This window comes from Thamnophis elegans, chromosome 3, assembly GCF_009769535.1.
Source record: "Thamnophis elegans isolate rThaEle1 chromosome 3, rThaEle1.pri, whole genome shotgun sequence".
Classification (NCBI taxonomy): domain Eukaryota; kingdom Metazoa; phylum Chordata; class Lepidosauria; order Squamata; family Colubridae; genus Thamnophis; species Thamnophis elegans.
This window is the reverse complement of record NC_045543.1, coordinates 60,072,732-60,087,192: the sequence shown is the minus strand read 5'-3', so window position 1 is coordinate 60,087,192 and position 14,461 is coordinate 60,072,732. Positions and strand designations below refer to the sequence as shown.

General features: G+C 49.5%; 1 protein-coding gene across 1 annotated transcript in view; it reads right to left on the bottom strand.

The window, feature by feature from the left end:
• The window catches only part of LOC116506170, a 112,979-nt gene extending 107,634 nt beyond the window's left edge, over nucleotides 1–5,345 (bottom strand). Inside the window, exons 1-2 of the mRNA XM_032213822.1 lie at nucleotides 3,948–5,345; nucleotides 3,175–3,456 (exon numbers count right to left, since the gene is read on the bottom strand). Of these exons, the coding sequence (XP_032069713.1) occupies nucleotides 3,175–3,456; nucleotides 3,948–5,345 (1,680 nt within the window). The remainder of the gene's footprint in view (nucleotides 1–3,174; nucleotides 3,457–3,947) is intronic.
• Between the last annotated feature and the right edge of the window lie 9,116 nt (nucleotides 5,346–14,461).

Here is a 14,461-nt window from a genome sequence, read left to right as displayed (position 1 = left end):
CTTAGAAAGTTAACAACTGGTTCTAGCGAAAAGGTGTGAACTGGTTGAATCCCACCACTGAATCAGTGAAAGACATATTGACTTCTTTTGGAGATTCTATAGTTTCCTCAATAATCCAGCAGGCATTAGCAACAATATATCACGCTCCTTGGCCTTTTTTAAAACCAGTTTGAATATTTGCCATATTCTGTTACATGTAGAGATCTAATCTCTGCAAGCACAAACATCTGTATATGCAGAGATGTATACACACCATAAACAAAACGAGCACAAGCATTTAATCTGTCCTTGCTTCCTTCTTTTCTACTAATGGGTTAATTACGCGACCTTTAAAAATATCTGATTAAAAAACCAATCAGATGGCAAAGTATAACAATTAATGTCAATGTGTTCCAGGCAATGAAATGTTCATTTGGTCCTTTTCATAAACTTGGCAACTGTTACTGCCAACACACACACACACACACAAAGGTATTTTCAACCATTTACCTGCGGTAAATAATGTGCCCAGCTGCTGTTTGTAAGCTAATTTTTTTTTTAATCTGTTCTTTGATCGGCAAACCTGCACTCCAGTGAATATTAACCTACTGCACATATTTGAAAGTCTTTGCAACCCGAAGCTTTGCTGGCCTTGCCAATTCCAGCACGCCTGGCACGGGAACAAAAGAAAAGTAAAAAGATGTCTGCTTTGTTGGCATTTCCCCTCCCCACCTTTCTTCAATTACTTCATCCAAATCATTTAGAAGAGGTTAAAAATCCAGACGGCTCACAGGCAACTTTACACTCAAATGCAAGTTCTTGGAAAGCACAGGGCACTCAGGAAAGCTGGCTAGGATCCAGCAGGGAACTCACAAAGCTGCTAGTGTTTTCCCATCCAGGGAAGCTGAAAAGTTGCTTCTGAATGCATGGCTGTTCCCTTCATCTCTTTTGATGGCATGAAGTTGACATTTATAGACTTCAGCTATGGTTGGTGCTCACCACAGCATATCGGGAACAGGAGGAATAATGGCAACTGCCATCCTGTTTTATTTTTTTCCGCCCACGCAGGACAACAGGAACCCCCTGGGTTCAGTTTTTAAAAAGTAATGACTTTTCAGCTATGAAATGCAGTTTATTGTGTGAAATAATGCTTCCACTCGAGATAAAGTTGGGGCAAAGAGCTTGTCAGCTGTCACAACATATGATACTCCAAAAACCTCTGATGGGTGCTCCAACACTGGAGGTTTTTAAGAAGAGATTGGACAACCATTTGTCTGAAATGGTATAGGACAGTGATGGCTAACCTTTTTGTCTTCGCGTGCCAAAAGCACATACACGTGCACGACCCCCCCTCCCACACTCCCCCCTCCTGTGCATGCGTGCACGACCCCCTTGCACCCCGTTTTGGGCCTAGCAGGCCTCCCTGAAGCCTCCTGGGACCAAAAACAGGGCATGGGGGGCGCTGCACCTCCCTCCCCTCGTGCATGCCTACACTGTTACAGGTGTCATGTCAGCCTTGTATGCAGCTTTATTCCTCTCTAGCATTCATCTCCATTGTTCAATGATGCATTTTCTGCCTCTCTAGGATTTACCTCTATCTGCTCCAGTGAGGCACTTCCTGTTCCTGTTGGATGTATATAGTTATATTCTCAATGGCTTGTATAGTATTTTAACTGCATTTTGATTGAACAACATGCAGTGTGGAGATCCGAAAATCAGCTGGCTGGCAGGAGGCACACATTCATGCATGGTGGAGCTCAGCAGGGGTGATGGCTTGTGTGCCGGCAGAGAGGCCTCCATGTGCCACCTGTGGCATGCGTGTCATAGGTTCATCATCACGGGTATAGGATTTCCTGCGTGAGCAGCAGGTTGGACTAGAGTTTCTCCAACGTCCCTCTAACTTGGCTATTCTATTATATTCTGATAATGGCATATTATTTGGCATATAATGGCAAAATATTATAAAGTGCAATGCAAAACCACATCATAACAAAACCACATCAATTTATTTTATGGAAATTATATTCTAGTTTCTAATATTGTGAAAGGCTATGTTGGAAGTTATCATCCAGCCCTCTCCCAGAAAAATGAAATATCCTAGGAAATATTGAAAAGGCAGAATATTTCTCTGGATGTGAAAAGAAAGAAACATGCTTTAAAAGACAGAATAGTTGCCTGTAGCCTCCTGCCCATCCACACTTTGTCAATAGGCCATTGAGAAGGCCAGGCTAGCCCACTTTACATAATAAAGACTTCTTCACTGCAGCTGCAGGGGGAAGGGAAGGCACCTGAGAACTCATCTATACCTGGATTCAAAACAGCCTAGAGAGTAGTCCCCTGCATGGCACCATGGGAGTCTGACAACCAATCAGAATACATTTCTTACACAGGAACAGGAAACAGAGAGGTGGGACTAAACAGGGTATAAAAAGCCTAGCAAGCCCCTTCTTCAGCCTTCTCTTCTTCTTCACCAACATTGAAGCATGTGATCACCTTTTCTGTTCAGGGCTCAAGCCATGTGGCCCTGTCCAACAATAAACCATCTTTCCAAGCAGCCTCCATGTCTCCAGTGTCTTCTTCCCCACTTGGAGCCGAACCCAGAAGGACATTTCTTTCAACAGCTAGTCTTGACAAATCGACCATTGGTCTTACCTGAAGGGTCCTTTTCTGCACACTGCAAGAGAGTCCAAGCTGTGGGTTATTTCAGTCTGGTTGCCCTGAAACTGAGGAAAGACTTTTCCTTGGCCACGCCTCCAGGCGTGCCTAATCCCCAGAAATTTGAGACACTTTGGCTGTGGAGATGTAGCTGAAGACGACCGTAGAATGGAACCGTGTTGGCACGACGATCCGTAACCCCGGACAGACCAGGGTGGGTTGGACTCTCTCGCAGTGTGTCTAACTGATGAACGGAGAGGGTGTAGACCATGCGGCTGCCCTGCAGATCTCCTCGATCGGCGCCTGCGTGGCCCAAGCTGCAGAAGTCGCCGCACTGTGCGTCGAGTGAGCCGTAATTCGGATAGGAACCGCTCTCGACTGTAGTTCGTATACAGATGCAATACAGGCTCTGAGCCATCTGCCAATCGTGGACGAAGAGACTTTCTTCCCTAGCGATCCGGGCTGGAAAGATATAAAGAGAGTCTCGGACTTCCGGAAATCGGAGGTGTGATGGACGTAGATTTTTAGTGCTCATCGCACCTCAAGCTTGTGCCACTTGCGCTCGCTTGGATGCGGGCAAAAGTTCGGCAACACAACCTCCTGCGCCCTGTGGTACCAGGAGTTGACCTTGGTGAGAAAGGTCAGATCAAGCCGCAAAACGACCCTGTTGGAATGGACGACGCATAAGTCCTGGCGCATAGACAGAGCCGCCAGCTCCGAGATCCGACAGGCGGAGGTGATGGCGATGAGAAAAGAAGTCTTTAGTGAAAGGTGCTTGAAAGAGGCTGTCTGGAGAGGCTCAAACGGCGGACCCGTGAGAGCCTGTAACACCACAGAAAGTTGCCATGTCAGATAACAGTGGACCGTGGGAGGCCGGATGTTAGAGGCGCCCTTGAGAAAGCAGCGCACCCTGGGAACCTTGTTAAGAGGAAGAGAAGGGTCGCCAGACCAAACGGTAGACAAGGCCGCCACCTGGCGACAAAGCGTGGCCGGAGCGAGACCCCTCTCAAGGCCCCCCTGCACAAAGTCCAGCACCCTTGCCACTGGAGCAGTGACGGGGTCAAGTCCTGAGTCCTCACACCAATGGGCGAAGGTAGCCCAAGTGGAGTCGTAAATCCGAGTCGTCGACGGACGCCGAGCCGCTTGTATGGTGTGGACGACGTCATCTGACAGACCTTCAGCCCTTAGCAGGTCCCCCTCATGTGCCAAACGGCCAGCTGCAGCCATTGGGGCTCCGGATGGACAATGGCCCCTTGGCTGAGGGAGACCTGATCCAGGGGAATCTGCCACGGCGGAGACACTGACAGGCTTACCAAGTCGGCGAACCACGACCTCCGGGGCCAGTGGGGCGTCACGAGTAGAACTTCTGCCCCCTCTTCTATGATCTTGATTAGAAGAAGGGGAAGGAGTGGAAGAGGAGGAAACGCATAGAGGAGGCCGCGAGGCCACCTGCAGCGAAGAGCATCCGTTCCTTCCGCTCCCGGACACTGGAAACGGGAGAAAAAGCGCGGAAGGTGCGTGTTGGCTTTTGTCGCAAACAGGTCTATCATCGGTAGGCCGAACCGGCGAGAAAGTTGTTGAAACAGAGCAGGATCCACCCGCCATTCCGCGGAGTCTATGGTGGTCCTGCTCAGCCAGTCCGCCTGGGTGTTGTCCACGCTGGAGATGTGGTCGGAGCGGATCGATTCCAGGTGTCGCTCCGCCCATAGACCCAAGGCCTCCGCCTCTGCCATCAGCCTTTTTGACCTGGTGTCGCCCTGGCGGTTGATGTGCGCCTTTGTGGCGACGTTGTCTGTCATCAATAGGACATGACGGTGGCGTATGTGATGGTGGAAATGACGGAGGGCCAACCTCACAGCTCGCAGCTCCAGAAGGTTGATGCTGCAACGCGATTCCGCCGGGGACCACCTGCCTTGGACCACGAGATGATCCATGTGCGCTCCCCAACCTGCGAGACTGGCGTCGGTGGTGATAACCAGCCGGTCGGGCTCCTTGAACAGGTGTCCCTTGGTCAGAGCTGGGGAAGCCCACCACCGGAGGGACCTCTTGACTGACTGAGGTACTGGAATCAGTCTTGGTGAGTTGCTCCTGTTGGCCCTCTGATGAGGAAGAAGCAGCCACTGCAGGGCTCTGGAGTGGAGACGAGCCCAAGGGACGATCGACAGACAGGAGATCATCTTCCCCAGTAGTTGTGAAAGGAGGACAATCGGAACCTGCCTTGCTTGCCGTACAGAGAGGGTCATGGACCTGAGGGCCTCTAACCTGTCTTGGGAGAGGAACACCCTGCAGGAGATGGTGTCTATCACCGGCCCCAAGTGATTGATCTTGGTGGTTGGGGTAAGGTGACTTTTTTCGAGATTTAGGGAGAACCTGTGATGCCTGAGGGTCCTCATGGTTATCTGGAGATCCCGCAAGGCCTGCTGCCTGGACGATGACTGAATAATGATGTCGTCTAGGTAGCATTGGAGCCTTATGGGCCTGCAGCGGAGGTGGGCCGCCACTACCGCCAGAACCTTGGTGAAGGTCCTGGGGGCCGAGGACAGGCTGAATGGAAGGGCCCTGTACTGGAAGTGGCGGCCTGCATAAAAGAAGCGCAGGAACTTCCGATGTCGGGGGTGAATTGGGATGTGTAGGTAAGCCTCCCGCAGATCTATGGAGGTGAGGAGGTCTCCCTGGCGGATCCCCGCCAAAATGGACTGGAGGGACTGCATCTTGAACCTCCGATAGGCAATGTGCCTGTTGAGGTTCTTGAGGTCCAAGATGGCCCTCCACCCCCCCGAGTTCTTGGGGACCAGGAAGAGAATAGAGTAGAACCCCCTCCCCTCCTGGTCCGGGGGCACCTGCTCGATGGCATTGATCTCCAGGAGGTGGAAGACCTCCTGGTTCATCTGCTCCCTCTTGGTGGGACATGAGGGAGTGGGGCACCTGATAAGGTTTCAAGGAGGAGAGGATAGGAATTCTAGGGATAGACCCTCCCTGACCACCTGTAAGACCCAGGCATCGTGAGCCCTCTGGGCCCAGTGGGAGGCCCTGATGCAGTCGACCCCCGATTGGAGATAAGCTCGGGGGGTCACTTGGACTTCCGGAAAGGCATGTTGGAGGCGCCTCCTCGATTGAACTTACGGAAGCCAAACTGTTGCCTAACGCGGTCTCGAAAGGAAGACCTGTCCTGAGCCCTCTCCCCCTGCTGCCCAGAGTTTCTGTTAGAGGGGTAGAAGGAGGAAGACGTGGAGGGCTCTGAGGGCCGAAAGGACTGCCGCCTCGCATAAGGGGTGGACTTGTGGTCCTGTTTCTTGGATGTTGAGGGAAGGATCTTTCTTTTATCCTTTGATTCGATCAGGAAAGAATCCAAGACCTCACCAAATAATTTGGACCCATTGAAGGGGGCAGAAGCCAATTTCCATTTATGCTTCTGGTCCGCCTGCCAATGTCGGAGCCAGAGCAATCTGTGGGAGGTGACATTCGCGGCTAGGGCCCTAGAAGCGAATTTAGTGGCATTAAGGGCCGCATCAGCGGCGTACTGGGACGCCACGATGAGCTTAGTCACGTCCTGATGAAGCCGGGCGTCCCCTGGGGGAATCTTATTTATGATGTCGCGTGACCAGATTACAGCCGCTCTACTAAAAAAGGAGGCAGAAGAAGAGGCCCTGATGGCCCAGGCTGCCGCCAGATGAGCCTTGTGACAGACTTTCTCGGCCTTTCTGTCCTCCGCCTTGAGGCCTTCAGACAGGTCCACAGGTAGGGAGGCGTTAGAAATAAGGGCCGTAATGGGAGGATCCACTGCCGGGAGAGCCCGGAGGTCTTCCAGGACAGGCTCCATTGTGTACAGTTTCTTGTCTACCCCGCTAGGTGAGGACAAGGTGGCTGGCTGAACCCACTGACGCTGGGTAAGGTCTAGAAACAACCCGGGAACAGGGACCAACTCTTGTTGGGAAGTTGGAGCGTCGAACATGACCACATTCGGGTTTACTGGGGCCGAATCAGTCTGAGTGGTAGTGGGCTTTGGTTTGATGCCCACCATAGTGGTGGCCTTCACCTTGCGGAGGACCGACTTAAACAAGGTGGGCTTGAACAGGCCGGAGTAAGAAGGGGTATCCGGGGAGAGGTCCTCATCCTCGGACAGACCCTGCTCTATGGGATCCGCTGCCTCCAAGGCCGAGGCCTCGCTCACAACGGAGGACTCCAGGGATGGATGGCGTATCCACTTGGCCGGGGGAGGACCGCCCTGAGCCTTGGGAATCGAAGGAGCCGCCTGCCTATCCCGTGCCCGCATGGCATCAGCTATGCCCTTGGCTATGGCACGTTCCACTATCGCCTGCATCCTAGGAGACAGCTTGGGATCCTGGTCCGAGTCACCATCAGCGCCCAAAGGCTCCTCCCCTGGGAAGGAGAATCCTCCTGGGGAACAGCTTCCTGGGCTGGTTCTTGTTCAGGGAACCAAGAATTGGCAGGTGAGGGAGGTTCAGAAAAAGACCGGTCAGGGGACAGATTTTGAGAGTCAACCTCTTCTGCCACAATGACTGTCAAATCCCTTCTGGGAAGTGGGAGGACAAAGGAATCCCCTGAGGGAGTCTCCTTAGCCGCTCTGCGACGGGCTTTTTCAAATTGCTTGTCAAGTGCCCTTTGGCGCCTGGCAGCGTCCCTAGCCTCAGCAGCAGTTGGAGTTCTGAGGGGAGGGGTCTGGGAGGGAGCCCTGTCTCCACTAGCCCCCCCACCCAAAGATATAGAAGGAACCTGATCCAGTCCCTGGGAGGGTCCCGGTCTACTGGACAGAGGTCCCGATTTCTCCATGCCTAGGTTGCACGAGCAAGCAAGCGCAGGCCGAATGAGAGAGAGCTGCAGTAGATGATATTCTGCTCTGTAACAAAGGATAAGAGAGAAAAGTCAGTAAACAGGCCATATGCAAATATAAAGTATAATGTAATAAAGAGCGAAGAGCAGAAAGGTGCCTGAGTTGGAGGTTTATTAACATCAGGCGTATAGTCAGTGATAGACAAGCCTGGCAGGGGTGAGGGGAGGCTTGGGCCTTGAGAAGGTCAGGATTACTGTAGTTCTCCCAGGCTGGGCGAAGGTCTTTGATTAGGCCAAGGCACCAGCTCCGCTGGCCCAGGAATGGCGAAAAATAAGTAGACAGAGGAGAGGCAAAGGCCAGAGGGCCGAAACCCTTGCTGGCCTACTGCCCCTCAGCGATCCCTGCTGTAGCGTGGCTGCGCGGCCTGCAGCTGGGCCTAAACAGCAAATTCGTGCCTAAAATGGCCGCCGCGCCATGAGGGAATAGTAAGGGCCATGAGGTGATCGCCCTAGCCCTGGGCGATCGCACTCGCGCCTCCACGGCAGTTCCTATAAGCAAGGGGCTTGAAAAAATGAAGAACTCGCAAGAAAACAATAAAAAGGGAACCCGAAGGGTTAATCAGGCTCCTGGAGCCTTCCTGCCGCCGCTCGTGCCGTTTTAAAAGGCACAGCAAGCCTTCGAGATCGGCCTGAGGAGATCGACAAAGGAGGCCCTTCCCCCAGCCAAACGCTTACCTCCTGCCTCCTAGAGGCTTGAAGACAACTGAGAGTGATAGTAGAATAAGAGAAAAAGGCAAGAATGCCTAAGGGGAAAGATATACTCAGTAGGAAAAGTCAGAAGAATTAAAGAGAGTCCAAGGAAAGCACTATTTCAGCTGGAGCTCCCAAAACAGCTTCCAAACGGGCCAAACTGAGGAAAATTTCGGGGAATTAGGCACGCCTGGAGGCATGGCCAAGGAAAAGTCTTTCCTCAGTTTCAGGGCAACCAGACTGAAATAACCCACAGCTTGGACTCTCTAAGCAGTGTGCAGGAAAATATGTGGGAATATTTTTTCCTTTTTCAGTGATGGAAAATGAATATACCATGTGAACTGCAACTGCTACTTTTCTGTTACTTTAGTCCAGTGCTTCTCAACCTGTGGGTCGGGACCCCTTTGTGGGGGAGGGCAAATGACTCTTTCACAGGGGTCGCCTAAGACCATCGGAAAACACATATTTTTGATGGTCTTAGGAACCGAGACACCAATTTTATGGTTGAGGGTCACCACAACATGAGGAACTGTATTAAAGGGTCACGGCATTGGGAAGGTTGAGAACCACTGCTTTAGTCAATGCCGAAGAAAGCAACTGAGTTGATTGAAAGTGAGTAACAAAAGACAAAATCTGAGTGTATTTGTAAAAAATAAGAAAGCCAGAGGGCTTTGAGAAGTAACTGGTACTGCTTTACAAATTACCCCAGTTTTATGGTATATTTATAGCAAATACAGATTTAATAGGACTGTGCATCCTTTAAAATGGTTGAGAAACACTTCAAACCTCACCCAAGCACAAACACAGCATTATTCACTGAAGCAGCCAGTGAATTTTTCAGCTTGCTGGAAAAAAAATCTGCTGCTTGAATTTAAATTAATTTAAATAAGTGGATTCCTTAAAGCAGCACCAACTTTTTTCAGACTTGCGTGAAAATCTGAAAAAGGTGGGCTGCTTTATCGAAGCCAGAAAAATGCTGCGCTTTGCGAGACTCCAAAATAGTCTCTCAGAAAAATTTGGAAGCGTGCAGGATCCTAACACTTAGAATGTGTGCTTACGTCTGTCTGGTTCAGCATATCTCTAATGCAATGGAAATGGCTATTCTGCCTTAATCTTATTGCTGAACCAAAATGTACTTGCATATATGTGTGTAGACTATATTTTACAAGTTCAGCTCTTCGGGTCCAGCTGTTTCAGCTGAGTTTTTACATACTTTTCAAAAAATTGTATCGGGGAGATAATACCGGAAGAGAAAATATGCCTAGAGATAACAAGTGTGATAATTTATTCCACTGGGAAATGTAACAGAGTACATATTTTAAATCACTTTTCCACATTCTGCTGCAATCAAAAAGTTATAAAAGTACAGATAATCCTCGATTTACGACCACAGTTGTGGCCAAAATTTATGTTGCTAAGTGAAAAATTTGTTAAGTAAGTTTTGCCCCAACTTTTCTTGCTATATTTGTTAAGTGAATCATTGCAGTTGTTAAGTCAGGAACATAGTTATTTACTGAATGTGGCTTTCTCGTTGATTTTGCTTGTCAGAAGTTGATAAAAGATGATTAGATGACCCCAGGACATTGCAACCGTCATAAATAGGAACCAGTTGTCAAGCATCCGAGTGTAAATCACATGACTGTGGAGACATTGCAACGGTTTTAAGTGTGAAAAATGGTCATAAGCAGTGGTGGGATTCAGCCAGTTCGCACCACTTCAAGAGAACCAGTTGTTAACTTTCTGAGCAGTTTGGTGAACTGGGTGTTGGAAGAAATCATTAGGGCAGAGAACCGGTTGTTAAATTATTTGAATTCCACCACTGGTCATAAGTCACTTTTTTCAGTGTCTTTGTAACTTTGAACGGTTGCTAAATGAACTGTTGTAAATCGAGAACTACCTGTATGAATTGTTGTAAATAGAGAACTACCTGTATGCCGCTTCAATGGGATCAAGATTAATAAGCAATTAAACTTATTGGTATGTAGCAACATGATAGGGAATGGAAGGAAGTTGCCTAAGCATAGGTCATTTATTTGTAATAGATTTACTTTATTTGTATGCCGCCCTTTTCCCTGAGGGGACTCAGGGCGGCTCACAATTCAAGGGAGGGGAAAAACAGACAAGTTACAAACATGAAAACCATACACCGTTAAAAAAAAACACAACAGTCATACCATTCGAGTGGAGTTGCAAGTCTTTAGCCCCAGGCCTGTCGGAACAGCCAGCTTTTAAGGGCTACGCGGAAGGCCTGGAGGGTGGTGAGGGTATGAATCTCCACGGGGAGTTCGTTCCAGAGGGTCGGAGCAGCCACCGAGAAGGCCCTCCTCCGGGTAGTTGCCAGTCAACATTGGCCGGCTGATGGAATTCGGAGGAGGCCTAGTCTATGGGATCTTAATAGCATCAGAAAAGAGATTTTTGAATTTTATACAGTACTTCTGTGGATGATCTGTCTAACAGTCAATATTTTAGGCCAGAATAACATCCTGCTCAGCCAAAGTACTCATTAGGGCAGTGTTTTTCAACCTTTTTTGTGCAAAGGCACACTTTTTTCATGAAAAAAATCACGAGGCACACCATCATTAGAAAATGTTAAAAAAATTTAACTCTGTGCCTATATTGACTATATATAAATTGTTTTTCCCACGGCACACCTTATACTATGTCACGGCACACTAGTGTGCCACGGCACAGTGGTTGAAAAACACTGCATTAGGGGACCTTGTTTGACATTAACTCTTAGCCTAAACAATTGAAAAACTTTGCATGCTGTTGTGAATTCCTTGAAAGAAGGGGCAGGCTTAAAATGAATTAGATAAAATTTGAAACTGAGGCTAATGGTAATCATTACTAATAGCCTGTCATCTTCTAGGGATAGATTTGCAATATAATTTCATTTCCCCTCCTGGATGTTAACGTTGGAGAATTTAAAAATAATTATGCAATGCTTGGAATTATTGAAATGTTCCAATCGGTTTAAGATGAACTGTCAAATTGATAATGCATCTAGGACAGACAAACAAGCAAACTGCTATAGTGAATGGCAGAGAAACATAGGTTGGAAATCTGGAGGTCCCAAATCTACTGCCCCAGAAGTATTCTGGGATTTCACACCCTGCCTCCATCCCCAGCTATGGGATAGCTGCAGGACTGTTCCTGTGCCATCACAAACCTTCCAAGGGCAAATTTTACATCTGCCTTCTAACTCTGGTGCCTAAGAGAGATAGACCTCTCACATTCTGTGCTGTTTTATTGACAATTATTAGGTCAAAATAACAGGTAAAGTTTTATTCTGACTAGTCATGTCTGACTCTAGGAGGAAGTGCTCATCTCTGTTTCCTAGCTGAGGGAGTCAGCATGTAGTGTAGTCAGTATGACTATATATCAAGGCACATGGAACTTTGTTTCCTTCCCATCAAAGTAGTACCCATTTATCTACTCACATTTGCATACTTTCGTACTGCTAGGTTGACAGGAACTGGATCAAGAACAGGAGCTCACTCTGTCATGTGGTCTTTGGGTAAGGTGACCAGACGTCCCGCTTTTGGCGGGACACACCCGCCTTCCAACGCATTTTCCCGCGTCCCGCCCGCCTTTTTAAAAGGCACGCTTTTTTTGGCGCTCGCAGCTCCCGCCCATCAGCTGCTAGCTTGCTGGGCTGGCTCATCGTTTTGTTCTCTATCCTACCGATGAGCCAGCCCAGCAAGCTAGCAGCTGATGGGCGGGAGCTGCGAGCGCCAAAAAAAGTGTGCTTTTACCTACCTACAAATTTAAGCCAGCCCAGCCTGCCCGCTCACTGATTGGATTGGCCTGGACTCCAGCCAATCAGTGAGCTGGCTGGGATTGGAAATTTTCAGCACGTCTGCGCGAGTCTCCATTTCCTTTCACCAAAAGACGAAAGAGGTTGCAGCTGCGCTGACTGGTGAGTATTAAGAGCCGCGAGCGGATGGTGTGAGATCGCCGCCCGGTAGCCGCCAGAAGCCGCTCCCGGCCGCGGGCCCCTGCCCTGCCGCGTCCAGCGTGTCAGCAAGCGGGTTGCCCGCCCGCCTAGCTGCGTTGCCCACATGCACGTGGATTCAAGAAATCCGGCTGGATACTTTGAATCCCCGCGCGTGTGGGCAATGCAGTTTGCGGGGGAGGGGAGCTTCGCTTGAGATGACCATGCTATGCCCTCCATAGCCTGGTCCTCCCAAGCAGAGCCTGCCTAGCTGCCTTGCGCACACACGCGGGGGATTCAAGAAATCCGGCTGGATACTTTGAATCCCCGCGCGTGTGGGCAATGCAGTTTGCGGGGGAGGGGAGCTTCGCTTGAGATGACCATGCTATGCCCTCCATAGCCTGGTCCTCCCAAGCAGAGCCTGCCTAGCTGCCTTGCGCACACACGCGGGGGATTCAAGTAATCCGGCTGGATACTTTGAATCCCCGCGCGTGTGGGCAATGCAGTTTGCGGGGGAGGGGAGCTTCGCTTGAGATGACCATGCTATGCCCTCCATAGCCTGGTCCTCCCAAGCAGAGCCTGCCTAGCTGCCTTGCGCACACACGCGGGGATTCAAGAAATCCGGCTGGATACTTTGAATCCCCGCGCGTGTGGGCAATGCAGTTTGCGGGGGAGGGGAGCTTCGCTTGAGATGACCATGCTATGCCCTCCATAGCCTGGTCCTCCCAAGCAGAGCCTGCCTAGCTGCCTTGCGCACACACGCGGGGATTCAAGAAATCCGGCTGGATACTTTGAATCCCCGCGCGTGTGGGCAATGCAGTTTGCGGGGGAGGGGAGCTTCGCTTGAGATGACCATGCTATGCCCTCCAAAACCTGGTCCTCCCAAGCAGAGCCTGCCTAGCTGCCTTGCGCACACACGCGGGGATTCAAGAAATCCGGCTGGATACTAGTCTCCGTGGAGAGCTTGGCAGGCAGCTGGCTGGACTTCTAAGAGGTGGGGGGGAGGAGCGGCAGCTCCTTGAAATGGAAAAAGGCTTGCTTCCTCCCCCTCCCCCAAATGAGACCGGGCTCCCAGCAGCGATTTGCCATTTGAGAGAGAGAGAGAGAGAGAGGGTGGGAGGGGGAGAACGCGAGTGTGTGTATCCCTCCTTCCTTCAGCCCAACACTCTAGCCCGGCTTGGCTCCCGCTTCGTCTGTCCTGCCTCTTCGCTTCTCTGTTTGATTGTTGAAAGTGGGAGCCAAACCGGGTCATTCCTTCCAAGAGGCAAGTTTCCCATTGATTGAATGGCTCGCTGCCCTAGACCCTCTGCAGTCCCTCTCGTCTGGCCAGAATGCCAGCAAGAGTGTTGGGCTGAAGGAAGGAGGGATACACACACTCATGTTCTCCCCCTCCCTCCCTCCCTCCCTCCTTCCCCAGCCAGTCCCATGCCTTCTCCCAACCCCCGCCCCATTCTCTTAGCTGCCCCATTCTCTTAGCTACGTTCTGCCTTGTGATTGCTGTCTCCAGGCTCTCCTCTCCTATTATCGTGGAAGGTATCTCATTTGGGGGAGGGGGGGGCAGGCCTTTCTCCATTCAACAGATCCAATATACAGAGTTTTATTTTTTGGCCCTAAAAATATTGCCACTGAGGATGAGAGAAATTTCTTCATCATTGCTATTGGCCTCAAGTAGCAAATAATTAAACATGGTTTTTAGTGTACTTAGTTAGTGATCTGCTTTTTAACATTACATGGTATCAGTTTCAAGAATGCATGCAATCCTGAAAATTTGTAACAAACTTGTTGAAGGGCCTATGAAATATTTTCTAGTTTAGTGTAGAATAAGTATTCTTAATAAAAGAAAAAGTCATTTTTATTTAATCAATTGCATTCCTGTTTATAATGGCATTAATTAACTAAACTGGAAATAAATCTATGTTTTGCTAGAGTTTTAAAATTAAAAAACCTTACATTTTGTTGCTATTATTTTAATCAGAGTTTTGCCAAGTGAAATTATATAATGGTTCCTCATGTCTCTGTAATTTTCTAAATCTCATCCAGAAGTACCACAGAATCTGGCATTTTCAGCAGAATGATGCTGATGCTAATAAAACATCCTGATTTTTGGTGAAAGGATGGAAAGAGGAAGGAAGGAGGAAGAGAGATCTAAAGTGCAGAAAGACAGAAGGCAGATAGGCAACAGGAAGGAAGGAAGGAGAAAGAATGGAAAGGAAGGAAGGCTAGAAGGAAGAAAGAGGGAGGGAGGGAGGGAGGGAAGGAAGGTGAAAGAAGGAAGGAAGGAAGGGTACGTCCACTTGTAGGCCTGGGACTGAATGCAGGAGGAGTCTCTCCATAGGATCAGCTGCTCCTCTG